The following is a 27935-nucleotide window of genomic DNA, read 5'->3' on the forward strand; positions in this document are numbered from 1 at the left end:
TATTTATTTTTGAAAAAAAAACTCTCTCTTTTATGCATCCATCTCTTTTAATGACATTCATTATTGACCTAAATATTACGACTTTTATGACTAGTAAATACTTAAATATTATTTATGATGGATAGAATCATTAGTCCTTGTTACATTGCACTAAAAAAAAAAGGAATGCACGCACATGGAAGACATAAATTTTATTAGCTTTTCATCAAATCAATAATATAGGAGCCCACACTAATGAAATACAGACAAAAAACATGTACCTCGGAGATGAGAAGCCTCGACAATCTGAGTAGCCAACTCCATCAAAACGGATTGCAGGTGTGATCTAGCCTAATTCACGCCAAATAGCATTTTTGGAGTAACGAAGCCACCAAAAATGAAACGAACTAACAGCCTTTACTGGTACGATTGACGACGACATTTCAGGTGATCCCACGACGAACAAATAAACAGCACAAGCTTTTATCTTCTTCAAGCTACAACTTCAGTTGTTTGTAGCTTCTTTTTCTGGATGCTTCTCAGCGGCAACATCACTGGGAAGATCAAGGCCGTCGGGGGATTTCCCGGGGTAATTAGTCCTTGAGTAATCCGATCCTGTCATACTGCAAATAAAGAGTCAGATTGGATGGAGCCTAGAAATATGATATCCTGTGCTCCAAATAAAACTATTATACACTGCAGAAGATGAGAAGGTAATTAAACGAGAATTGGAAAAGAAACGTATTTACCCCCTATCAACCAGAACCAAGGATCGAAGCTCACAGTTTGAAAAACTGCATTATTACAAACTTGATGTATTAAAATTTGATAGTAGAGAACACATGCTGAGGTTGTTCAATCTTTTATTATATATATATATTTTGAAGTATTTTCTTATTGTGCTGCTTAAAAAGTTTCATTCTTATGAAAGTAGTGCTTACTATTTGGAGATTTCGCTCTCCATAGATGGATGGCAATCATTTCCAAAAACTTTCAGGAGCTCAAACAAGAATGCGCTGTGGGTGACAATTGCAATCTCTTTCTCCTTTCGAGTCCACAGCCTGGCAGGGCAGAAAACCAAGAGGTACAAAAAATGAGCTATGAATGAGAACAAAAAGAAGAAAAAGGTACAATAAGCAAGGTGAATGTAGAAACTGAGCTTAGGAGTGAAACAGTAGTTAATTAATTTTAACAAGAAGAGATTTTCAAAACATTAACAATCGTTCATTCTGATGAGAGGAAAAAGAACTTTTTGTTCAATGATCATATTTTATGTTCTTCTTAGTAGCAATTAGCATGACTATAGATCCTAATCCCCTACGGCAAGAATTTATATAATTATTTCGAAACATGGGTTGTTACTAGTAAATCAGGACAATTGAGATTTATATCTCGAGTTCAAAGTGATATTTTCAATTTGTACTTATGTTTCGAGTAAAAAACAATACAATTCAATGAGAACATCAACTTACACGACACTAATTGAAAATATAGTAAGAAAAAAGTTGACCTCAAATGACACAAAAACTAGGAAATATCACCAATGTCTGAACTAACTCATTGCCAACGTTACTTAACACAGATAGTCTTCTCTTTTTTCCAACTAATTACATACTTGGTTTCTTAATTTCCTAGATCAAGACTTTAAAAAATATGTAATCAAGCATATAGAAATTTCAAAGTAGTAAAACTAAAGAACACTGAGGTAAATGAAGGGGACATTTACCAATTCAGAAACTTCAGGCCCCTAGCTACAATTTGGTCATTCGACTCTCTTGTGTCTGGTTTCCACAGGATATCATCATCATGTTCAATCTACAGTTGATGGAGGAAGGTTTTATCAAAATAAATTGGATGTTGTGAACAGAGATGAAAACTACAGACAAGAAAAGTAACATAATCCTGTGATATGCATAAAACAATTTAACTCACCATTGAGAAATCAATTGCTGGGAAAAGAGACTGACACTCGCTAACGCTTCTCCTCTTATCACATGGATGAACACCCTGTACAAAGAATATATTCATTCGTCGTGAGAAAATCTGAAGAACATAGCAAAATCTTACCTTTTAAAGATTTCGTTCATTCAAGGTGAACCTAGAACTTGGCCATGTTTCAAGTTCTTGTCCAGCTTATATCCTCATGTATAATTAATAATTCTAGAAAACATTTCAAGTTCAGTGTTCAGCTTATATATATCCTCTTCCCTAACCAACGTAATTATATGTGAGAATTTGCAAAGTTAATGATTCAAAAGGCAAGAATATAGTTACTCTATGAGTTGAAAAAGTTACTGCCCACAAATATGTGTTAGTTTCATGTAGCATGAAATTATTCTAAAGCTCGTGAACATGCAATAGCCAGATGTACATTAAAATGAAACTGTAATGTTTCACTGCAACAGAGAAGTCATGAAATATCGAAATGAAAATTTACTCCAAGTTCCGAGTCGAATGCATAAAATATACCAAACGTTCCCTACAAAGCTCTACGGCTAAAAACGGCGGGCAGTTTAGACTTGAAATTGGCGGACGGTTGCTATCCCCTGCATTTGCAACCATTAATGGAGGAACATTTATACCATCTATGTAACTGTCACCACCAAAGGTTCCAACTGCTGTTTGCATAGTCCTACAGTGAAAAACCAGTGATAGTTGGAATAGGAAATGTTTGGTAAGTAGGGGCAGAAGAAGAAATTCCTGCATTTGGATATAAATTTTGTAACATAAAAGTTCCTTCCACAAAGCAGAAAGACTAGCTCAATCATCAAGAGTGAGAAGTAAGCATAAAAGCTATCCTTATCACAAGACAGAGGACTCAACATACAAGATGGAACAAATTCTCAATTATGAATCGATTTGATAGCTCAAATATTATTATTAATATTACCTTAAATTATTAATACGGTTCAATGTCGTCCAGATGCAATGCACCCCATTTAATTTACAACTGAAACATTATCATCGCAATGGGACATAATCTCAAGTTACTATGGATATCGAAGTTAAAAATTGTCATCTACCCTTGTCATAAAAAGGATGAGAATTTTTTTCAGGAAAAAAAAAAGATTATGGAAGTTAATATTCTTCCATTTATTGCTAGTACTGTTAATTTTAGTTCCTACCACCTTTTTTGCTTATAATATACGGAAAAAACATTATTAAGTAAAGTAATCAATTTGAATTAAATTTGATTTTTTAGATCTTAAGCAATGATTGAATTAAAGAAAAGGAGGTTCAAAATTTTGTGCCTTAAATGAAGGCATGGACCATAATTATCCAAGTGATTTGATCTTAGGATAGAAAAAAGTCCATAGATCCTTCTGCCATACTATCTTACGTAAAGTTGTACTGTATACAACTAGGCACTGAATATAGTTTAATCGACACTAAATAACTTTCTATTATATAGATGTTATATCAATTACATAAATGTAATGCTAATTTTAGTGGTCTAATTCTATGTCATTTCATAATTCATGCTGAGTTTATGGAACTTAAGAACCGTTGAACTAAAGTACTCTCCACCACGAGAGTTATGTAAGTATTAGCATCTTAAACACTAAAAAAAAACCACGAGAAATTGAATGTATCAACATTTGACAAGCGTATAAAGTAAGCAAGCAAATAATAGTACTTAGGATTGGGACCACAAGTCCTTGTAATAATCTTGGCTTCCACTGATTTGATACCTTAACAAGGGGGAGGTGATGACTAACTCAACTGTCTTAGAAAGTCCACATGCTTGCACATGCTTGCGCAGATTGTCAACCTGTTTCAGTGTCCAGGGAAAGTAATATTTTGTGCTTTAGAACCAATTGTTGCTACATGTTTTATGAAGATAATAAATGATTAAATTAGCTACACGAATCTTTTCAGAACAGTGAATCAGTCTAGATAACACGAGTACAATTTGATCAGAAATTAATAACCATTCTTCCCTATGCAAAGATTTTATTTCAGTATGCAAAGATTTTATTTCAGTATGTAGGCTCATGTACCTGTTGCCATCCTAAAGTGGAAAGTCGAGCATCAAATAATCATAAGATAAAAGCTCACTGTGATCCCTTTCACTAGCAACATTATGAATTCCCTGTGCATGCCTCACCTGTAAATTTAATACAAAAGTTCAAATGCTTGAAAAAATGCAAACAGAAAGCCATGAGCTACACGGTGTACAAGCAACAGATTCAAATTCACGAAAAACAAATCATTGACCGTAAATGCTCATCAGAAGAGAAGAGTGCGAGAGAGAAAATATCTATTGTTACAAACCAGATGAATAGTTTTACAACGGTGCGACGGATACAAACTTAGACCTCCGGTAGCGTCCATGTATCTGTAAATCAACAAAACAGCAAGCATAGACAACAAAAACAAATTAAGAAGCATAGAAGTTAGAACGATGACAAAAAGTAAAATAAAGATCAAGAGCCGAAATGCAGAGTAGAATACAAATTTATTCGAGGTATCGCACTTCAAAAAATCAAAATCAGAATCAGAATCGACCAGAACCACAGCAAATAACAAAGAAGCTCAATCAACAAAAGGAATATAATCCACATCAACAATCGCAACTATTTCATTTCGATCAGTCTCTGGAACTTAAAAAAAAAAAAAAAAAAAAAAACTCCATCTATATACTACCAGACCGCAGAGATCAACAAAACGTTATAGTGATTGAAGAAATAAAAGAATCAGAGAGAAAGTTGAGCAACCTGAAGATGAGCAAGCTCCGAGACGAAGGGGACGGGAGAGAAATGGCGCGGTAGTAATCGGAATGTAGCTCAAAGCCTTAAACACGTTAGAAAATTTTGGGGATTATGTATGAGAAATTCAAAAGCGCGCGGGTTCAGTAATCCGACAACGGGCCCGAAGGAGAACCGAATCGGCATAATCAGTTCTTGAGCGTAGGCTACGACCAGTCCTGGAACCACGTGAAGGAAAGCAAATTGTGCTGTTGATTTGAAGCATGTAGGGTAGCGTAGCGTCACCGACATGTCGTGCTAAGCGCCATTTCGCGCCAACCACTTGACGGAACCTGGCGGGAACCGTTGGTTGTGGACCAGTGGCTCAACTACAACCGGTGGATCGACGATCGTCTGCGGCATGAGCAAGTACTGTGAATAGCTCCTGTGCGACACGTGTTATACGAGTGACTTTTGGGCTTTCTCCGGCCCGGTCCAACAATTTTTATAGGCTTTTCAGGTGGACACGTGTCTTGAATCGTACTGTTTTGGATATATTAAAGAACAGTAACTTGATGTGACCATTAATTAAATGTATAGTCGAGATCTGCAAGATTATCTGTCCCGGTAGGAGATTGGCAGTTAAGAAGTACAATCCAGTTTCGTGATTTCAACCCTAAAAATTAATTATAAAATTTACAACTTTCATCTCTTATCCTTTCGCTTTCGCTATAAACGGTGGAAAAACCTCAGGTCTCTAACAGAAGCATAAGATGTCTAAACTGTTTAGCTAAACTCACATCAATTTCTATTATATTACTCAATTTTTTTAAATAATTTAATGGTTAAATGTTAAAATTTAGAAAATATGAATTAAGATATTCATTTTTAAAAATTTAGAGACTACAATAAATAAAAATAGAAATACAAAGATTAAAATAAATCAAGATAAAAATAGTATTTTAAACATAATTTAATAAAAAGGTTATATGTATCTGGATAAAGGTTGAGATTCAAGTTATGAAATTTGTTGAGTTAATACTAACATAGTTTTTTTTTCCTTTTCTTTTTGGTAAGTTTGGAGATTAGAAAAGAATATTCGTCAGCTTGAGGACTATAAAAAACCAAAAAGTTGAAAAACCAAAACAGTACATTGTTTTAAAAAGTATTATCTGTTTTTGGTACAAAAATAACATTACACGTATCATTAGCATTTTGTTTGAAGAGAAAAGATCAATAGTTTTCTTTATTCAATGCGCATCAATTAAAGCAGATATAATAATAAAAGTGACATAATTATGCAAACTTTTCTTGCTGTAATACATGTCTTGGAGAGTGGATTTGGGTTGGTAGGAGGTTCATCAAGACAAAAAGAATCTGTTGCTCTTCAAGTGCATACGATTAAAACCATTCATGTCATTTCCATAACTTTTTGGAACACTACTGCATTGCACGAGATCATTATGCCTCATTATTCCTAATAAAGCAATCACATCTATCCACTTCCTATTATTGGAAGATAAAATTATACTGGATTGAAAATGGTCTTCTTTTAATTATGATATCAATTTTGGTGTAAAAGCTGGCCTGCAATGCAATGGATGGATGAGATGCAGACAAAAACGTGTACCTCTAAATCCAGTTGCAGCAAGAAGCCTCAACAATCCATTGTAGATAGTAACTTCCCCAGATGGATAGGGTCAAAATTCATGAAAATTGAATTCTGAAAAACTTTGTTGGAGTAACAAAGCTTCCAAAGAAGGAAAAAGAGAGCAATTAGAAATCTTTTGGTGATACTACTTAACTACCGCCTCGGATAATGTCTCACACTTTTCTCAAAATGATGCTATGTATCTTCTTCAAGCCACATCTTCATTTGTAACTCCGTTCTCTGGATGGTTCTCAGCTGCAACATCACTGGGAAAATTGAGCCCTCGCGGTAATTGTCCTGGAAAATTGGTCGTTGAGGATTCCGACCCGATCATACTGCAAATAACGAACCAAATTGATGGAGTCTAGGATACATAATACCTGAAGGAAAGGAATGATGCATTGAGGAATGTACTTACCTCCTATCAATAAGAACAAAGGAACGGAGCTCACAGTTGGCAAAACTACATAATAAAGTGAATCTCTATAGTTAAGATTAAAATAAAATAAATATATATAAATAAAGAAAAAGGATTACATTTCAAGCGTTAAAATCAAATGCAGGAGCATGTGGCAACAGTAATTTTATTCCTACGGAATCGCAGCAATTCTCTGAACTCTCCATTTGATATCAATAGTAGAGATTAAATGCATTTGATGTGGTATATTTAGATGTTTTCACTTTATCGTGCATTCATCTCTAAGAAGCACAGACAATTTAGTTCGAGTAACGTGTCCTTGTTGAACACTTGATACTTCAATAATTATTGGACACATATCAGACATTTATTTATTTAATTATTTTTTTTGTAAAAAGTCTAGTTTTTAACCCAACAAAAGAAGTTAAAGGCTCCAACAAGATCAAACCTAAGGAATAATCACAAAAATACGACAATAAAGTCCAGAGGGAACATGAATCTAAACAAAGGGTCCTCCAGCACGAGAACAATGGATCCTCCTCCCTAGAACTCTCCACCATTCTAAATTTATGTCCTTTGCCGTGTTCTTGTCCTAATTTTTTAGAAAATGATGTGTCAATGTATTTATGTTGTATCCGTGTCTTGTGTCAAGATCCATGCTTCTTAATAAAATATTAGTCATCCCATAGGTAGGAAGAATATTACAGTTTGCTGTTTCAGTTGTTAGTGAGGTGCAAAACTACTGAATTTCAATATTTGGTGACAACTATCTTGGACTTGATTAGGGTAATGCTTACCGTTCACAGAATTCATTCTTTATAAATGGATGACTGTCATTTCCAAATGCATGCAATGAATAAAATAAGAATCCACTGTGGCTGACAACTGCGATCTCCTTCTCCTTCCGGATCAGCAACCTGGCCGAAGTAGAAAACCAAAAGATCCAAAAATCAAGGAGCCATCACATGCCAAAATTACACCCAAAAGACATGAAATTCTGAAGCAAAATAAATATTTTTTCTCACATATAATGCATGTAACAGGGTATACAATAACAATAGATTCAAGCAACCAGAACCTAAATCAAGCTGTAATGAGCCTCAGATTATGAAGATGGGTCAAAGAAGGTTGGAATTGCAACTATTGTCAGGACAACAGAATTTCCATGTATCTCCACATTGGTTGTTCACTTTGACATAACGCTCGTGATTTTGCTTTTGGTTTTACAGAAAAGACTCAAAAGGTCTCATATTGACGAAAATAATTGACCTCACCAATATATCATGAATCTCCCCTTGTTTGCACTCTTAACCATCCTCCCCTCAAACATAGTACCAGTTGTATCTTTCCTCGAATAGCCATTCATTCATCCACTCCTAATAAGTAACGAGAGCTTGCTTTTATCTATGGCTAGTAGCACACCTAGATAGAGCACAACCATAGAATCTATGGTGGCAGGTTGCTTTTATCCAAAGCTGCAACACACACAAATAGAACACGAGCATAGATCACATTGTGAGAACCTGATGTCAACCACAAGTGCACCATTAATCTCCTCCCCTCAAACAAAGAAACCTTCTTCCTATCAATCTACCCGACCTAATAGGGCTATCTTTTCTTAGACTCCAATAAATTTTGTTCGATCTTGGAGGATTTCACCCATGCAGTTAGGTTTAGACTATGGTTCTGATACTACTGTTAAGTATAACGGAATCCCCACCTATCTCCACAATGGTTTGACACTTTCCACTTTGAGCATAACATTCATGGCTTGGTTTCACCCAAAAAAATCCAATACTAATAGGGATAATTGTCCTCGCCTATATATCATGAATCTCCCGTTTATCTAGATAATGTGAGACTTTGTTTGCACTATTTAACTCCTATTTTGTAATTTATTCAAGTCGAAGGAATGCAAAAAATTGAAGATTATTTATTGAACACCACCTTCGTCCCAAACAAAAGGTGCAGATAACAAATTCAAGCACATAATAAGATATCTCCCGAGCCCAAACAAAGGAACCAACAAAAGTTTCCAGTTGTAATCTATAGGGAGAATAGTTTAGAAATCATAAGGTGCAAACAAATAAGTTAAAAAAGGGAAACATCTCCATATTACTAACTCTATCCTACCACTATTAATTGCTGATAACAGAATTTGCCGAGGAAATATAGCTAACATCTTAAAACTGTCTCATTGTCAACATTAGAATAAGCAAGTACTATCATGTCAACATTAGAATAAGCAAGTACTATCATATTTACCTTTTTTTAGACCTACTTATTTATTGAGAATGCGACGAAAGTCCCACATCAGCTAGATAAGATAAAGATTATGGATATATAAGTGAGAGACGACATTACTATTAGACTTATGCCCAAAGTAGATAATATTGTTCCATTGTAGAAATGTGGAAGGGACAGCATCTCTAACATTAGTATATCATAGTGTCCGAGAGAAGAATTTGCAAACAAATCTAACCAAACAGACATCTGATGGTAGAAAAAAACTAAAAACAAAAAGGACGTAGAGATAAATGAAGTACACATTCACCATTTCAGAAACTTCAGTCCCCTAGCAGCAACTTCGACACGGGTATCTCTAATGTCTGGCTTCCACAGGATATCTTCATTATGTTCAATCTAGAAAAATTAAAGCAATCTTTTCTTTAATCAAAATAAGTTAAAACTTTACAATGGAGATGAAAATAGTCACAAGAAAAAGCAACATATTCCATCGATAAGAACAAAACAATGCAACTTACCATTGAAAAATCAATTGCAGGGAAAAGAGACCGATACTCCCTAATGCTTCGCCTCTTGTCACATGGATGAACACCCTGTACAATGAATATAATAGTGATTTGTCATAAAAAAAATTTGAAGAATATTTAAAGTGCCAAAGAAAAAAAAAATGCCAGAAATTCCAATTGAGTGATAGCCGTGCAAAAAAAAAAAAAAACTCAAATATGATACTTATGCTGATAGAAAGATTTATTTGTTGTAATGTAAACCAAGAACTTGGTTCAAGTTCTTTGTCAACCTATTCCTTTTCCATCTGTAAGAACTTACAGAGTTTAAATATATGCATCAACTACAAGGCAAAATATGAAATTATTTTGCACGTAAAGGAACATAATTCTAGAGATCTATTTGAGTTCATTCATAGCTTAAATATTTTTCTTTAATTAATGTCAACATGCAAGAATTTATACAGTTAAAAAAACATGCATAAAATCCAAGAATTTTCACTTGATATCATTACAAACATTTGAAATTTGCATTAGAGGGAAAAAATTATAGAATTCGTGAACACACAAAAGAGAGATGCCCATTAAATACCAATTTTAATGTTTCAATGCTGCAGAGAAGGCGAAAACTATGATAATGAAGATCAAAAACTTTTGAGAAGGACTCGAATTTATACAATATTTTCCCGACAATCCTCTACTGCCAAAAATGGCGGGCAGTTCAAACTTGATATTGCTGGACGGTTGCTATCCCCTGCATTTTCCACCATTAAGGGAGGAACATTTATACCATCTGAGTGTTCTTCACCACCAAAGGTTCCAACTGCTGTCTGAATGGTCCTACAGTGCGTACCATGATGGTTAAAATTGTAAATGTTTGATTAATATGGGGTAAAACATGAAATTCTCCCATTTGGGTCAAAAAGAGAACCAAATTTTATTAGATGCAAATGCCCTCCACAAATTAAAGACACAAGCTCAATCATCCAGAGGCAGATGAAAGCATAAAGCTAATATATTATAAGATACGAATCAACATGCTAGTTGGCAACTTGGAATTTAAGGGGTCAAGAATATATAAACATAATCTCTCAAATACACAAAACACATTAAAACATCAGTCCCAAATATATACAGAAAATTAGAAAGAAAATGAGCTTGGCTTATAGCTTAACTACTCTTGAAATACCTTTTCCATTTCATGGACGAGACCGGAACAAACTATCCTAGATACAAAATAAGAACTCGGGAAAAAATCTTGGATATATTGACATCTGAAAAATTCATAACGTGGGCAGGCAAATAATAATACCGATAACTGCAACTCATCGTATTAGTCCTAATTCCCATTGTTTAAGGTTGGCAAAGGCTTGTTATGCTTTGACTCAAAACATTTTAGGTATATTCAACTATATTCGATGAAATTCTGCACCATTTTCTGCAAGCTAGAGTAAATAAATAAAAAGCTTTCATAAATTGTTCCCTTGCAGAAACTCAAACTCCATGAGCCCCAACGATTAGACCAAAAATCTTTTACGTATAGCAAAGGTTCCCCCAGCCCACAACTTGTATCAAATCTGCTTCTTAAAATGTATCGTAGTTACTAAGATGCAATACCTTAACAGGGGGGATGTTATTACCAACTCAATTCTCTTAGAAAGTCCACATGATTGTACATGTTTGCGCAGATTGTCAACCTGTTTCAATACCCAGAAAAAAAAAATCCATTATTTGCAGTTCATTGGATTTCAGAACAAATTGTGGTTTCATATTTCTTCTAGATGATAAACAATTAAATAAGCCTCATGGAACTTTTTAGAGTGCTGAATCAATCATGATAACAGAGTAAGGTTACAACTTACATCAGCTCATCCCAAATTCATTACTCTTATTCCTATGTAAAGGTTTAATTTTAGCACCCAGCTTTAAATTTTTAGTTTGAATAGTATTAGATATATATATATTTTCTCTTCTTCTTCTTTTTCCAACAAGAAACTGAGAGAAAAATATATTCAAAAGAATAAACAGAAAGAAACAGCCTTGGGGCAGAGACGGGGAGACCCTGCCCAAAACTACCAAAAGAAACAAGGTGGAAATTAAAAATTAGAGCCTTCTAATCACTATAATTACAAAAGAAATTTGTATGAAAATCAACAAAAAGAAGTGTGTTGAACACTATTACAAAAAAAAAAACAACGAATATGACTTGTCTTCAAACTTATTAGAGATTCTGGGAAAGATAGTTATATATTTTTTTAATACAACACGTGGGGCGAAGAATTGAACTCACAATTTCTTGGTTGAAGATATATGTCAATTACTGTTAAACTATGCTCGTTTTGGCCGAAAAAATAGTTATATAAACAAGCGATTACCTGTCGCCACCCTAGAGGGGTAAGTTGAGCATCTAAATAATCATAAGATAGATATTCGTTCAAGTCCTTCTCACCTGCCACATTATGAAATCCCTCGGCATGCCTCACCTATAAATTTAATTTCAATAAAATTCAAGTGCTCGGAAATACAAACACAAAGCCATGAACCCCACGACGCACAACAGTAGATTCCAACTAAAAAAAAATAATAATAATAAATGTTGAAGATGTTCATCAATCACGAAGATGTTCAATACCTTACAGATTACAGGAGAAGGCTTAACTACTACTAAAGAATTAGTTACAATAAGGTTTGCCTAACTGAAATGTAAAGACAAACTATGTAATATCACCTTTAACAATAAATAAATAAACCGAGAACCTTACATACCAGATGAATAGTTTTAGTGAGGTGGGATGGATACAAATTTAGACCCGCTGTAGAGTCCATGTCTGTAGATCAGGATAATAGCAGGTAAACAAGTCAAAACAAGACAACTTAGGACTAAAGAGAGAAAAAAGGGGGAAAAAAAGTTCTACACGGTCGAAAATGAAAGGCAACAGCATAATCTTACAAGACGATCCGATTAAGCAGATCAAAATACAATTCTGTCGAAATGAAGAAAGATCAGAGCGAGAGAGAGAGAGAGGGGCACGAAGACTGATGTACCTGAAGAGCGGGAAAAAGAGCGGATAACAGAGAAAAAATAAGGTGGCGAAGGGAGTCGCAGTCCGGTAGTGAAGAACTTTGACACACTCCTATAAAACGGGAAATGTGATGAGTAGGAGCAATAATGTTTGTTGTCATTACAGTGGAAGCCGAAACAGAGTCGTTAGAGCCGCGCGTGGATTGAGAGCTCCCATGGTACGGAAACGAGTGGGGCTCTAAAATGAATAAGTTTTTAGTAAAAATGGCCGGCAGTTGCTATCCCCTGCATTTGCTACGATTAATTGGATAACACATTTATACCCTCTATGTAACCGTCACCACCAAAGGTTCCAACTGCTTTGCATAGTCCTACGGTGCAACCAGTGATGGTTGAAATATAAGGAAATGTTTGGTTAGTAGGGGCACAAAAAGAAATTCAGGCATTTGGATAAAAATTCTGTAAGATAAAAGTTCCTTCCACAGAGCAAAAATACTAGCTCAATCATCAAGCGGGAGAAGTAAGCATAAAAGCTATCCTTATCATAAGACAGAGAGCTTTGTCCGGGTGAATAAACTCTATAAATTGATGTTGCAACATATAAAAAACCTACCGAAACAATCAATTATCTATATGAAGTAAACAAGAGCCAATAATAATACTAAGGCTCGGGCCACGAGTCCTTGATTATAATCCTATTTTTTTAAGATTGGCAAATACTTCGTTTACAAATAACAAAATTATCTTGGCTTCTACTGATTTGATACCTTAACAAGGGGGAGGAGATGACTAACTCAACTGTCTTAGAAAATCCACATGATTGCACCTGCTTGCGCAGATGGTCAACCTGTTTCAGTGTCCAAGGAAAGTAATATTTTGGATCTTAGAACCAAGTGTTGCTACATGTTTTATGAAGTGATTAAATTAGCTACACGAATCTTTTTAGAACAGTGAATCAGTCTAGATAGTATGAGTACGATTTGATCAGCATATCATGAATTAATAACCCTTCTTCCCCATGCAAAGGTTTTATTTCAGTATGTAGGCTCATATACCTGTTGCCATCCTAAAGTGGACAGTCGAGCATCAAAATAATGATAAGATAGAAGCTCACTGTGATCCCTTTCACTTGCAACCACTATGAATTCCCCGGGCATGCCTCACCTGTAAATTTAATACAAAAGTTCAAATGCTTGAAAAAAATGCAAACGGAAAGCCATGAGCTACACGATGTACAAGCAACAGATTCAGATTCACGAAAAACAAATCGTTGACCGTAAATGCTTATCAGAAGAGAAGAGTGCGAGAGATAAAATATCTATTGTTACAAACAAGATGAATAGTTTTACAACGGTGCGACGGATACAAACTTAGACCTCCGGCAGCCTCCATGTATCTGTAAATCAACAAAATAGCAAGCATAGACAACAAAAACAAATTAAGAAGCATAGAAGTTAGAACGATGACAGAAAAAAGTAAAATAAAAATCAAGAGCCGAAATGCAGAGTAGAATACAAATTTATTCGAGGTATCGTACTTCAAAAAATCAAAATCAGAATCAGAACCAGAATCGTCGAGAACAACAACAAATAACAAAGAAGCTCAATCAACAAAAGGAACATAATCCACATCAACAATCGCAACTATTTCATTTCCATCAGTCTCTGGAACTCAAAAACTCCATCTATATACTACCAGACCGCAGAGATCAACAAAAACGTTATAGTGGTTGAAGAAATAAAAGAATCAGAGAGAAATATGAGCAACCTGAAGATGAGCAAGCTCCAGACGAAGGGGACGGGAGAAAAATGGCGCGGTAGTAATCGGAATGTAGCTTAAAGCCTTGAACACGTTAATATATATATGAAAAATTCAAAAGCGCGCGGGTTCTGTTGGGAAAATAGTGGAGCCAAAACAAGGGAGTTTATGGGGCAAAAATGATATATGTGTATAAAACTTTAAAATCAATCAAAATTAACTCTCAATAATTAATTTACATTAATTAATTTACCTTTTATTAAGTTAAAATAATGTAAATTAACCTTTTATTAAGTTAAAATTATAAAATTATTTTAAGCAATGTTTCAATTTAAGTTTCACTCGTTAATACTTATTATTTTTGTTAATACTTATTATTTGATGTGCTTAATAAAATTAATTATTTTCATTTTATTAATGGCATAAATTAATTACATTTTATAAAAAAAATTAAGTATATATTTTAATAAATTAATTTATTACAATAGAATAATTAATTTAGTACATCATCAGTAAATTTTAATGCTGTTTTATTAATTATAAATTTAATTTAAATATTTTTACTAATTTTAATTAATTAATTTGAATAAAATAAAATAAATAGTTTATTTAAAATAAGAGTGCTAAGAGTTTGACACAAAACCATAGACAAATCTATGAAACTGGGAGGGAAAAGAAAACCTTTGTCAATAGGAATAAGGGATGTCTGATGAGTTGGAAAAATTTTCAAATCTGTGTAACAAATTAAGACTTTACTTGCCTATACTCATTTACACCCAGAAAACACCCAACCCAACGGCCCCTTAGGAGCTCAGGGTCGTTGTTGCCTCCCTCATGCAATACAATTTTTAATTTCTCTAATTTCTCCGATCGTGCTATTCTCTCCACTTTATTGATTCTTAGAACAAAGACAAAACAAAAGTCATTAAGAAACTCAAAATCTATAGTTGAGATGTGGAGAAAAATATGAGTTTTTTCATGCTTGGACAATTTAAATAATGTTAATAATTTAATGCTAGTTGCTTTGATTTTTAAATATCACAACCTTGATACTTTTCAAATTATTGATAATAATTGCATTAACTATGAATAAAAGATAAAAGTCAAAGCGAGCATAGCTTAGTAATTGACATATAGTTCGAACCAATAGATTGTGAGTTCGAATCCCCTCCCCCACATGTTGTACTAAAAAAAAAGATAAAATATATTTAAAAATAATATATGTTGAGCATAGGAGAATGATTTTAAATTAGAGATGTGAGATTCGAACTCATGATCTATTGGTTAGAGAGAGAAGTCAATTATCGCTCAATTAAGATCATGTTGCAAAATAAATTAATGATCAAATCCACTCTTTTCTAAATTGAAATTAATATAAAGAAATATTATATATAATAGAAAACTACTAAATAAACCATTATGTCAACTAAATTTATCATTACAGTGGTAACATACATATGAACCTATAAATATTTTAAAAAACTTTTATCATATATTATTTTACCTTATTTTTATGTATTATATCCCTAAATCAAATTCCTGGATCCGCCACCATTGATCAAGACTATATAGGTTAAATAGGGCAAAAAAGTATTGACAATTGCAATGGTCATTGTAATTTCATCTTTTACTTTTAGTTCATTATTAACTATTGTTTTAAATTAATTACTAATAATTAATATAAATATATATTTGAAACATGAAAAGATACAATAATACATTGAGTCTTTCAACCAATGTGTGCTCTAAAACCAACAAATCCAATAATTCATGTACTCCCAGAAAAACAAAAACAAACAAAAAAATTTTCAAGTTAAGACCTTTTAATATATTATAGAGGACATAAACTCTTCCTAGATGAAACTATATATACTACATAATATTACATAAAAAGTAAATCCTATATAATATTGTAAAAGGAAAAAAACAGACTCGGGACTTGGATTTGCCCCAATTAATAGTGTCAAATGTTGATGCATAAATTTAGATTCGTATTCTGATGATGAAAGCTTCTGCAAACATCTGCACACACAAGAGGGAGTTTTCTCGAATTGGTTTGGATGGAGCGGCTCAATTGGATCCGATCAACTCAGGACTAGTCTAGTTTGGTGGTCTAACCTCAACGTCATTTAGTCCGAATGGTTTGACCCGTGTCACTTTCTTAACTTTCGTTCATGAGAATTTTATGGGATCATTTCCTAATAAAACAATCACATCTATCTTGTTCCTTCTATTTGAAGACAAAAATTATATATGAAATAGAAAATGTTCTTAATTTTATTAAACGGAATAGAAAAGGTCGCCTGTAATGAAACTGGCACATAAGATACAGGCAAATACATGTACTCGAATAGAAAAGATGGCCTGCAATGAACTGACACATAAAATACACGCAAATACATGTACTCCCTGAAAGACACAGCTGGACACATTTACTCTAAATCTAAAGTCTCAACAATCCCAAAAGATAATAACTTTGTGAACAAAATTTCTTAGAATTCAACAAAGCTCTCAAAGAAAGGAATAAGAAGGTAATTAGAAATTTTTATTGATCCCACTTAACTACTTCTTAGGATAACATTTCAGGCGTTCTGAAATTCCGGATTCTTCTTAATTGCAATGTCGACAGGAAGATCGAGCCCTCGCGGTATTCCTCCCGGGAAATTATTCGAGGAGTCTGACCCGATCCTACTGCAAATGGTAAACCAATTTGATGGAGTCTTAAATCATAATACCCAAAGAAAACAATGATCTATCGAGAAATGTGCTTACCTCCTATCGATAAGAATAATGGAACGAAGCTCAGCGTTGGCAAAACTGCATAATAAAGTTAATCTGATCTTTAGTCCAGATTAAAAAAAGAAAAACTAAATTTCAAGCCCTAAAATCAAATGTAGGAGCTTTGACAACACTAATTTATATGGTATCCCAATACTTCTCCTAAGCTCTCCCTTTGACATCAAATAATAGAGATTAAATACATTTGATGTCATATATTTAAATACGTGCCTAAGTTGGAAACTCCAACACTTGTTGAAAAATGACGTTGTACTCATATTTTTTAGATCCTTAATAAAATATCAGGGTAATGCTTACTGTTCGCGGATTTCACTCTGTATAAATACATCGCAATCGTTTCCAAATTCACGCATCGATTCAAATAAGAATCCACTATGACTGACAACCGCGATTTCCTTCTCATTCAGAGTCAACAGCCTGGTCAAAGTAGAAAACCAAGAGAGAGAAATTAATTAAGGAGCTATCAAATGCCAAAATTGCCCCAGACTACATGAAAAGATACAATAATACATTGAGTCTTTCAACCAATGTGTGCTCTAAAACCAACAAATCCAATAATTCATGTACTCCCAGAAAAACAAAAACAAACAAAAAAATTTTCAAGTTAAGACCTTTTAATATATTATAGAGGACATAAACTCTTCCTAGATGAAACTATATATACTACATAATATTACATAAAAAGTAAATCCTATATAATATTGTAAAAGGAAAAAACAGACTCGGGACTTGGATTTGCCCCAATTAATAGTGTCAAATGTTGATGCATAAATTTAGATTCGTATTCTGATGATGAAAGCTTCTGCAAACATCTGCGCACACAAGAGGGAGTTTTCTCGAATTGGTTTGGATGGAGCGGCTCAATTGGATCCGATCAACTCAGGACTAGTCTAGTTTGGTGGTCTAACCTCAACGTCATTTAGTCCGAATGGTTTGACCCGTGTCACTTTCTTAACTTTCGTTCATGAGAATTTTATGGGATCATTTCCTAATAAAACAATCACATCTATCTTGTTCCTTCTATTTGAAGACAAAAATTATATATGAAATAGAAAATGTTCTTAATTTTATTAAACGGAATAGAAAAGGTCGCCTGTAATGAAACTGGCACATAAGATACAGGCAAATACATGTACTCGAATAGAAAAGATGGCCTGCAATGAACTGACACATAAATACACGCAAATACATGTACTCCCTGAAAGACACAGCTGGACACATTTACTCTAAATCTAAAGTCTCAACAATCCCAAAAGATAATAACTTTGTGAACAAAATTTCTTAGAATTCAACAAAGCTCTCAAAGAAAGGAATAAGAAGGTAATTAGAAATTTTTATTGATCCCACTTAACTACTTCTTAGGATAACATTTCAGGCGTTTCTGAAATTCCGGATTCTTCTTAATTGCAATGTCGACAGGAAGATCGAGCCCTCGCGGTATTCCTCCCGGGAAATTATTCGAGGAGTCTGACCCGATCCTACTGCAAATGGTAAACCAATTTGATGGAGTCTTAAATCATAATACCCAAAGAAAACAATGATCTATCGAGAAATGTGCTTACCTCCTATCGATAAGAATAATGGAACGAAGCTCAGCGTTGGCAAAACTGCATAATAAAGTTAATCTGATCTTTAGTCCAGATTAAAAAAAAGAAAAACTAAATTTCAAGCCCTAAAATCAATGTAGGAGCTTTGACAACACTAATTTATATGGTATCCCAATACTTCTCCTAAGCTCTCCCTTTGACATCAAATAATAGAGATTAAATACATTTGATGTCATATATTTAAATACGTGCCTAAGTTGGAAACTCCAACACTTGTTGAAAAATGACGTTGTACTCATATTTTTTAGATCCTTAATAAAATATCAGGGTAATGCTTACTGTTCGCGGATTTCACTCTGTATAAATACATCGCAATCGTTTCCAAATTCACGCATCGATTCAAATAAGAATCCACTATGACTGACAACCGCGATTTCCTTCTCATTCAGAGTCAACAGCCTGGTCAAAGTAGAAAACCAAGAGAGAGAAATTAATTAAGGAGCTATCAAATGCCAAAATTGCCCCAGACTACATGAAATACTAGACCAGAATAAATCTAATCGCAAAAAACTAAAAGCGAAAAGAAGACACCATTTCAAAAACTTCAGTCCCCTAGAAGCCATTTCGTCCGGGGTCTCAAGGATGTCTCGCTTCCACAAAACATCTTCATCATGTTCAATCTAGAAAAATAAAAAACAATGTGAAAATAAGTTAGAACTTTATAATAATGGAGATGAAAAAATAGTGACAGAAAATTAGCAAGATATTCCAATGAAACTTGCCATTGAAAAATCAATGCCAGGGTAAAGAGGCCGATACTCGCTAATGCTTCGCCTCCTACAATTTGGAAAAACGCCCTGTAGAATGAAGGAATATAATATTAACGATTTTTTTTTTCATAAAATCCAAGAATATATTTAAGACTAAATATAATATATGTCATTGGAAGATGTTAGTGTTCCTAAAAGAACTTGTTCAAAAAAAAAAAAAAGTTTTCCTAAAAGAACATTTGAGAAGTTGGAGTTGGAGAATTTGTACAATAACTTCCCGACAATCCTCAATTGCTAAAAATGGTGGGCAGTTCAAACTTGATATTGCTGGACGGTTGTTATCCCCTGCATTTTCCACCATTAAGAGAGGAACATTTAAATCATCCGATGGCTCTTCACCACCGAAGGTTCCAACAGCTGTTTCAATAGTCCTTCAATTTAAATTGCATTTGAAATTGTAAATAAATATATAATATAAGCCTACGAGTCAGAATTATGCAATAACAATACGGTACCTTGACATAGGGGATGTGATGACCAACTCAATTTTCTTAGAAATTCCACGTGATTGTACATGTTTGCGTAGAGTGTCAACCTGTTTCAATAAAACACTCAGGAGAGCATAAAGAAGAGTTCAATTTAATAAACGTTCATCAAAAGGAAATGAAAATTTTGATTCTCGGTTTTGTCTGAATGGGATAGACCATGGGAAAAATAGTATATATAAATTAAAGAAGCCTGGAAGCGATTACCTGTTCCCATCCTAAAGGGGTAAGCCGAGCATCAAAAAACTCCTCAGATAGAAGAAATTCTAAACTCTCATTCAAATTATGAAATCCCTGGGCATGTCTCACCTACAGGGGCAAATCCACCATTTCATGTCAGTGGAGCACAATTCCTATAAACATAAAGGAAAACGACCAAATTTAACCTCGATTTCAATTACAATAAATTACACCTTCAATTCGTATAAACATAAAGGAAAATGATCCAATTTAACCTCGATTTCAATTACAATAATTTACACCTTACACTTATATATGTGTTGCAATCTTGACTTTAAAAGTTAAAAGTGTAGCAAATTTTACATTCTAATAGATATTCATTTGAAAATTTATTGAAAAAATAATCTCATATGTGTCGAGGTATAAAAATATATATTTGATATGAAATTGGAATAATTTAGACAAAAATGACAGTAGAGTTGTTTTTTTTTTTTAATGGTAAGTTTTATGGTAGAGTTATTTAATTGTGAATTTTGTACATTAATCAAACTAGCTTTTCATCAAATTAATGAGTTTTTTTTATAGAATATTTGTTGTGTTTTTTTTTAATTATTTAAACTAATGGGTGAATAAGTGAAAATTGAATAGAGTCTAAAAATTGCAACACTTATCTAAGTTTATGGTTTAATTTGATGAAATTAAAAATTTATGGTAAAAAAAATGTATACAACTTACCCAGTTTTTATGGGTATAAAATGAATTTTTTTTTCCAAATATAATCTTAGACGCAGTTATTATAAACACAGTTTGATATTACTTCGTCTAAATAAAATATGATTGAGTTATTTTTTATATAAATAGTTTAAAGAATAAATTAAAATAAAATATATATATTCTATAGGTTTATAATTATTTCGTATTTTATCTAAGGGATAAATTTAAATTTATTAGTAGAAATATGGTCCACACTGTAAATTTACCCGATATAAAATCTAAATTATTTACTTAATTTAAAAATATATAAAAATATCAAATATGCACATATTACAAAAAAAAAAAGAAATAAAAAAACAAAAACCTAGTAGATGAGTCACCTGTAGACCTAAATTTCAATGAAACTAAAATACAAGTGCATAGATGGAAGAAAATATACAATGTTAATATTAAGAAAATATACCATGTTAATATTGTTAGAGCATACCAGATGAATAGTTTTAGTGCGGTGGAATGGATACACATTTATAGCCGCTGCAGCGTCCATGTCTATTGTCTATCATTAGATCAATATAATATTAATTATTAATAGCAAGTAAATAATAAAAAAATATTGATTTAATGTCAACATGAGTTAAAGTCAGTAATAATAAGTATCGGTCTTTAACCAATAGATCAATCTCCGCTCTACAGTTATAATATATAAAAAAATAGAAAAATTGATTTGATGATTTGATGTACCTTGAATTGAAGGGAGAGAAAAAGAGCGAATAGTAAAGTAGGAAGAAGTCTGAGGACTCGATAATTTTTTACACGCTTCTTTGGAGTAAGAAGTGTGATGGCTATGAGTATATATAATAATAATATTTTTATGGACACGTGTGAGGCTTTAAAAAAATTGGCATCGGCAATATCCATACATTTTTTACATTTATTTTTAAAAACAAGGAAAAATATTATGTCTCCAGGCTAATCTAATCACTATTATTTTTTTTAGAAGGGGAGAAAATCATAAAATTAGATATTTTTTCAAATTTTTAAAAATTAATAATCCATCAAATTTTTATTGGTGGTTAATATGAAGATTAAAAAAAAAAAAAAGTATCTCTACATTTACCTGGTATATGTAGATTAGCATGATTCACGTGAATGCTAGCACATGTTATTCATGTCAATGTTGAATCTTGATATTGAAGATATTGTACCAAACAATAATTTTTTATAAATAAGAAATATTAAGATATATTCACATATTTCATGGACATTTTATTTAAGTGAATCTAATTTTTTTTTTCTTTTTAATATTCACCCCTTCCTTATCCATTTTTCTCTCATTTCCTTCTAACTTTATCTCTCACGTCTTCTTTCATCGCTCACTTTTTTTTTTCTTCTTTGTATAAGACCTATTTCATGTGGATTTTTAAAAGTTTCTTTGTTGATGCTTCCGTTCCTTGTTTTTATTTATTAACTTTTAATAAAGAAAAATAAAACTAGATGACCCAAAACACTTCTGAATTGAAAAATGATAAAATAATATTTTTATTTATATTTTGGAAAAATTGAAGATGAGAATGAAAAAAATAAGAAACTTGTTTTAGTTGTTTCCAAATGTTCTAAACAATTTGAAAATATTTTTTAAAAAATTAGAACAAAAAATATAGATAGTTGTCAAAGGTTCCAAGTTTCCTAATAAAAAATATAACGGAGTAACAAAAAAAATGAGAAAAATATCCCATGGGTTCAAAATTAAAAAAAAAAAGGGAAAAGAAAGTAAAAAAGGAAGGAGTAACAAAAAAATGAGAAAAATATCCCATGGGTTCAAAATTAAAAAAAAAAGGGAAAAGAAAGTAAAAAAGGAAGGAGAAAGAGATAAGTGTTGGAAGGATAAAGAAATTAAAATAATATTATTATTTATAACAAATTTGGCATGACAAAATGGATAAGACAAGGAAGAGGGAAATATCTTTGGTGTGTGGCAATGAATTCACTCACATGAGGAACAAAAATGAAGAGAAAAGATGAATTATTACTCAAAAACAACAAGAAGGTACATTGATCTTATTGGAGAGAAATGAATGTCTATATATATATATATATACACTTTTTTTAAAACAAGAATGAATGTACTTAATTATACAATTGATTTAAACTTTCACCCTTAAATTTAGTGTTTACCAAAGAATGGAAGATTTTTTTTTATTTTGAAATGTTTTTTTCTATTATCCAAGAGTCGGCGACCCTTTGACCTTTACGTCCCTATACTTGGGATATGCGCATTGTCTCCATACCTGTAATGCATGGAGTCCCACTTGATGGAAGTTGCGTCTAACTTGAATCCAAGACCTCAAAATTATTCATTAGACCCTAAGCCACTCAAACTATTCATTGGAGATCAAAGAAAAAAGATCTCGTAGTAGTTGTTGGAGGGTAAAATATGTACTGCAACATGGGGCCCAATAGAATTTGATGATTGGACATCAAGAATAACACCAATCAAAGAATGATTCATGCTTGTACAAATAATTTAATCTTCTGAAGTTCATATTATCTGGTTTTGTACATAATCAACTCAAAATATCCAAATCAATGGAAATATTGTGTCTTACCTATATATCTATGATCATTTCCTTCCATAGTCAACGTGAGAATTTATTTGTCATTCTCAAGTCCTAACCTATATATTATATGTCATTTTCTTAAACATACTTTTCCTAAGCAAATTATTTTTCTAACAGTATCCCTCATTGTTTTCATGATCAACATGAAAATAAGAAAGCACCAAGTAAATTTTAGAGTTTCCAAATGTAAAATGCCTTGGAATAAAATCAACACTTGGGATTGGGATTTTTTTAAAACAATGTTATTTTAAAAAAATAAACATTTGTTTAATTTATGGTCTAAGAATTAATTATGTTATTATTAGTAACTTTATATTTCAAGTCAAACAAATATATGTTATTGTTCTAAAAGAATACTTTCTGTTTTTTGTTTGGGTACAAAATAAACATTAGCGCCTCACAAACTATAAATTTATCCAAACAAATGAATTGATTTCCCTAAAAAAAATGGTGCAACTCTTAAATCATTAGCATTCATGTTTCTGACCATCATCTTTATCCAATGTACCAACAATATCAATTAAAGCATATATAATAAAATGCCATAATTATGAAAATTTGTTTTAAAAAAAAAGACATAATTATGAAAATTAATTACCTTACTGCATTTACAGAGAGTGGATTTGGATTGGTATAGGAGACTCATATCTAGATAAGAAAAATTTGTTCCTCTTCGAATGCATATATATGACTAAAATCGTTCCTCTCATTTTCGCTTTCTATTAGAAGACAAAAATTATACAGAATAGAAAATGTTCTTCATTTTATTATACTGAATAGAAAAGCAAGCATACAGTACAACTGATAGATACGATACAGACAAACACAATTCTTAAGATACAAACATACAGATGTAGTCTAAATCTAAAGTCTCAACCTGTCTTGGTAGATAATAACTTCAACAAAGTTTTTTCAGAATTCAACAAAGCTCCCAAAGAAAGGAACAAGAAGGTAATTAGAACTCTTTGGTGATATCACTTAACTAAGCTTTTCAGGCGTTTCTGAAACTCTGGATTCTTCTTAATTGCAATGTCGACAGGAAGATCAAGTCCTCGCGGTATTCCTCCTGGGAAATTATTCGAGGAGTCTGATCCGATCCTACTGCAAATGATAAACCAAATTGATGGAGTCTTAGATCATAATAATACCTAAAGAAAACAATGAAATATCGAGAAATGTGCTTACCTCCTATCGATAAGAACAATGGAACGAAGCTCAGCGTTCGCAAAACTGCATATTAAAGTCATGAATCTCTTTAGTCCAAATTAAAAGACAAAAATAAAATTTCAAGCCTTAAAATTAAATGTAGGAGCTTTGACAACACTAATTTATATGGTATCGCAATACTTCTCCATCCCTCCGACATTAATAATAGAGATTAAATACATTTGATGCGGTATATTTAAATACGTGTCTACATTCGAATCTCCAGCATTTATTAGACATGTATGAGATACTTATTAGCTCAATAGAAACATATCATACACACTAGCTATACAAAGTGGATATGGATTTGACACCTGTTAGACATTATAGAACACTTGACAAGCATAAGAAATAGACATAAATAGTAATATAGGAGAAAAAATAGTAAATTTTAAGAGAAAAATACATCAAACTCACTTTAAGCATAAAAATGTATGAATTTTATTGACTTTTATTACTCATACATGAATTAAATTTACCCAACCCATCGACTTAAGCTTTTGAGTTGAGTAATAGTTTATTCATCCTTAAAAATTTTAAATTCCTTATTGTATAAATATCCTTATTAATAATATATCGAGGTAATGCTTACCTTCCGCGGATTTCACTTTGTATAAATAGATCGCAATCATTTCCAAAATGTAGCATTGAAAAAATTAAGAATGCACTATGGGTGACAACCGCGATCTCCTTCTCCTTCCGAGTCAATAACCTGGCCAAAGTAGAAAACCGAGAGATACAGAAATTAATTAAGGAGCTATCGAATCCTAAAACGGACCAAAATAAAATACATGAAATACTAAACCAGAATTAATTTAATGGCAGAAAAAACTAATAACGAAAAGAAAACGTAAATATATATATATATATATATATATGAATGAAATACACACTCACCATTTGAAAAACTTCAGTCCCCTAGCAGTAATTTCGTCCTCGGTCTCGAAGACGTCTGGCTTCCAGAAAACATCCTCATCATGTTCAATCTAGAGAGAAAAAAAGCAATATGAAAATAAGTTAAAAACTTTATAATGGAGATGAACACAAAATTAGCAAGAGATTCGAGTGAAACTTGCCATTGAAAAATCAATGGCAGGGTAAAGAGGCCGATACTCGCTAATGCTTCGCCTCCTCACATTTGGCAGAACGCCCTATAGAATGAAAGAATATTAATGATTTTTTCATAAAATCCAATAATATATTTAAGGCTCAATATAATATATGTCATTGGAAGATGTTAGCTTCCTAAAACAACATTTGAGAAGTTTGAAGTTGAAGAATTTGTACAATAAGTTCCCGACAATCCTCAATTGCCAAAACTGGCGGGCAGTTCAAACTGGATATTGCGGGACGGTTGTTACCCCCAGCATTTTCCACCATCAAGGGAGGAACATTTAAATCATCCGAGTGCTCTTCACCACCGAAGGTTCCAACAGCTGTTTCAATAGTCCTACAGTATAAATTGCATTGAAATTGTAAATAAATATATAATAGAAGCCAAGGGGTCAAAATTATACAATAACAATACGGTACCTTGACATGGGGGATGTGATGACCAACTCAATTTTCTTAGAAATTCCACGTGATTGTACATGTTTGCGTAGAGTGTCGACCTATTTCAATAAAACACCCAGAAAAGCATAAAGAAGGGTTCAATTTATGGGGAAAATAGTAATTATAAATTAAATAAGCAAAGGGAAGCGATTACCTGTTTCCATCCTACAGGAGTAAGCCGAGCATCAAAAAACTCCTCAGATAGAAGTGAATCTAGGTCCTCATTCAAATTATGAAATCCCTGGGCATGCCTCACCTATAGGGGCGGATCCACGATTTCACGTTAGTGGCGCACAATTCATAAACATATTAGAAAACCACCAAATTTAACATCGATTTCAATTACAATAAATTACACCTTCAATTCGTATAAACATAAAGGAAAATGACCAAATTTAACCTCGATTTCAATTACAATTAATTACACCTTACACTTATATATGTGTTGCAATCTTGACCTTAAAAGTTAAAAGTGTAGCAAATTTTACCTTCTAATAAATTTTCATTTGAAAATTTGTTAAAAAAATAATCTCATATGTGTCGAGGTATAAAAAAATATATTTGATATGAAATTGACATAATTTAGACAAAAATGACGGTAGAGCTGTTTTTTTTTTAATTGTAAGCTTTTATGGTATAGAGTTATTTAGGTGTGAATTTTGTGCATCAATCAAACTAGCTTTTTATCATATTAATTAGTTTTTTTATAGAATATTTATCGTGTTTTCTTTATAATTATTTAAACTACTCGGTGAAGAAGTGAAAATTGAATAGTGCAACACTTATCTAAATGTATGGTTGAATTTGATAAAATTAAAAATTTATGGTAAAAAAATTTATACAACTTACCCAGTTTTTATGGGTATAAAATGAAAGTTTTTTCCAAATATAATCTTAGATGCAGTTATTATAAACACAGTTTGATATTACTTTGTCTAAATAAAATATGATTGAGTTATTTTTTATATAAATAGTTTAAAGAATAAACTAAAATAAAAATATATATAATTCTATATGTTTATAATTATTTCGCATTTTATCTAAGGGATAAATTTAAATTTATTAGTAGAAATATGGTCCACACTGTAAATTTACCCGACATAAAAATCTAAATTATTTACTTAATTTAAGAAATATATAAAAATATCAAATATGCATATATATTGCAATAACAAAAAAACAAAATTAAAATAAAAACCTAGTATATGAGTCACCTGTAAACTTATTTCAATAAAACTAAAATACAAGTGCATAGATGGAAGAAGATGTACATTTTTTACATTGTTAGCACATACCAGATGAATAGTCTTAGTGCGGTGGAATGGATACACATTTATAGCCGCTGCAGCTTCCATGTCTATTGTCTATCATTAGATCAGCATAATATTAATTATTAATAGCAAGTAAATAATTAAAAAATATTGATTTAATATCAGTATGAGTTAAACTCAGTAATAATAGACATCGGTCCCTAATCAATAGATTTTGAATTTAATCTCCACGCTACAGTTGTAATATATAAAAAAATAGGAAAATTGATTTGATGATTTGATGTACCTTGAACTGAAGGGCAGGAAAAAGAGTGAATAGCAAAGTAAGAAGAAGACCAAGGACTCAATATTTTTTGACACGTTTCTGTGGAGTAAGAAGTGTGATGAGTATGGGTATATATAATAATAACATTTCTGGATTGATTCAGTGCTCCCCAAAAAAAATGGTATTGGCAATATCCCTAC

General features: G+C 32.3%; 3 protein-coding genes and 1 pseudogene across 10 annotated transcripts; all 4 read right to left on the reverse strand.

Annotated features, from left to right (window-relative positions):
- Positions 1–176: 176 nt before the first annotated feature.
- LOC148208038 (phosphoglycerate mutase-like protein 1) lies at positions 177–5081 on the reverse strand (annotated as a pseudogene). Its single transcript, XR_015788697.1, has 9 exons — positions 4698–5081; positions 4255–4318; positions 3981–4087; positions 3672–3751; positions 2449–2611; positions 1912–1986; positions 1706–1794; positions 921–1040; positions 177–602 (listed from the first exon to the last, which is right to left on the reverse strand). The product of XR_015788697.1 is annotated as a phosphoglycerate mutase-like protein 1 (transcript).
- Positions 5082–6198: 1117 nt separating this feature from the next.
- On the reverse strand, positions 6199–13900 carry LOC111015815 (phosphoglycerate mutase-like protein 1). 4 transcript variants are annotated; one of them, XM_088119417.1, is made up of 11 exons: positions 13564–13691; positions 12532–12879; positions 12253–12314; positions 11936–11969; positions 11104–11183; positions 10164–10326; positions 9502–9576; positions 9291–9379; positions 7534–7653; positions 6737–6781; positions 6199–6653 (listed from the first exon to the last, which is right to left on the reverse strand). In XM_088119417.1, the coding sequence occupies exons 4-11, from the start codon at positions 11960–11962 to the stop codon at positions 6527–6529; spliced, it is 726 nt and encodes a 241-aa protein (XP_087975543.1). In that variant the 5' UTR covers positions 11963–11969; positions 12253–12314; positions 12532–12879; positions 13564–13691; the 3' UTR covers positions 6199–6526. The 4 variants fall into 4 exon arrangements, with proteins under 4 accessions (XP_087975543.1, XP_022146705.1, XP_022146776.1 ...); XM_022291013.2 differs by having other exon boundaries at positions 11862–11969; XM_022291084.2 differs by lacking the exon at positions 11936–11969 and having other exon boundaries at positions 13564–13695.
- A 4202-nt stretch (positions 13901–18102) lies between these two features.
- Positions 18103–21657, reverse strand: LOC111025841 (phosphoglycerate mutase-like protein 1). 4 transcript variants are annotated; one of them, XM_088119511.1, is made up of 10 exons: positions 21563–21657; positions 21309–21377; positions 20135–20236; positions 19898–19977; positions 19651–19813; positions 19395–19469; positions 19204–19292; positions 18952–19071; positions 18628–18672; positions 18103–18546 (listed from the first exon to the last, which is right to left on the reverse strand). In XM_088119511.1, exons 2-10 carry the CDS (start codon positions 21366–21368, stop codon positions 18417–18419), a joined length of 864 nt encoding a protein of 287 aa, XP_087975637.1. In that variant the 5' UTR covers positions 21369–21377; positions 21563–21657; the 3' UTR covers positions 18103–18416. The 4 variants fall into 4 exon arrangements, 3 of the variants coding, with proteins under 3 accessions (XP_087975637.1, XP_087975636.1, XP_087975638.1); XM_088119510.1 differs by having other exon boundaries at positions 21285–21377; XR_015788748.1 differs by having other exon boundaries at positions 18376–18546; positions 18865–19071; positions 21285–21377.
- Positions 21658–24175: 2518 nt separating this feature from the next.
- On the reverse strand, positions 24176–27892 carry LOC111008026 (phosphoglycerate mutase-like protein 1). Its single transcript, XM_022280621.2, has 10 exons — positions 27757–27892; positions 27495–27563; positions 26354–26455; positions 26179–26258; positions 25933–26095; positions 25722–25796; positions 25543–25631; positions 25238–25357; positions 24625–24669; positions 24176–24540 (listed from the first exon to the last, which is right to left on the reverse strand). Exons 2-10 carry the CDS (start codon positions 27552–27554, stop codon positions 24414–24416), a joined length of 861 nt encoding a protein of 286 aa, XP_022136313.1. The 5' UTR covers positions 27555–27563; positions 27757–27892; the 3' UTR covers positions 24176–24413.
- Positions 27893–27935: the final 43 nt, after the last annotated feature.

Source organism: Momordica charantia (genome assembly GCF_013281855.1).
Source record: "Momordica charantia cultivar OHB3-1 chromosome 11 unlocalized genomic scaffold, Mcharantia_2.0 BLBB01000011.1, whole genome shotgun sequence".
Taxonomy (NCBI): domain Eukaryota; kingdom Viridiplantae; phylum Streptophyta; class Magnoliopsida; order Cucurbitales; family Cucurbitaceae; genus Momordica; species Momordica charantia.

Bases quoted from the DNA above. Each gene is read 5' to 3' on its own strand.
- LOC111008026 (XM_022280621.2), bottom strand. From the start codon at position 27,554: ATGGAAGCTGCAGCGGCTATAAATGTGTATCCATTCCACCGCACTAAG. The intron at 25,358-25,542 runs GTGAGTGTGTAT...TACTTTGGCCAG, and splicing joins GGACTGAAGTTTTTCAAATG to GTTATTGACTCGGAAGGAGA. The intron at 24,541-24,624 runs GTAAGCACATTT...TATCATTTGCAG, and splicing joins ATTGTTCTTATCGATAGGAG to TAGGATCGGATCAGACTCCT.
- LOC111025841 (XM_088119510.1), bottom strand. From the start codon at position 21,368: ATGGACGCTGCAGCGGCTATAAATGTGTATCCATTCCACCGCACTAAA. The intron at 20,237-21,284 runs GTATATTTTCTT...TTGCCCCTGTAG, and splicing joins GCTCTAACAATATTAACATG to GTGAGACATGCCCAGGGATT. The intron at 19,470-19,650 runs GTACAAATTCTC...TTCATTCTACAG, and splicing joins AGGATTGTCGGGAAGTTATT to GGCGTTTTTCCAAATTGTAG.
- LOC111015815 (XM_022291162.2), bottom strand. From the start codon at position 13,900: ATGGAGGCTGCCGGAGGTCTAAGTTTGTATCCGTCGCACCGTTGTAAA. The intron at 9,577-10,163 runs GTATAAATTCGA...TTCATTGTACAG, and splicing joins AGGATTGTCGGGAAAATATT to GGTGTTCATCCATGTGACAA. The intron at 6,654-6,736 runs GTAAGTACATTC...CGTTATTTGCAG, and splicing joins TTTGTTCTTATTGATAGGAG to TATGATCGGGTCGGAATCCT.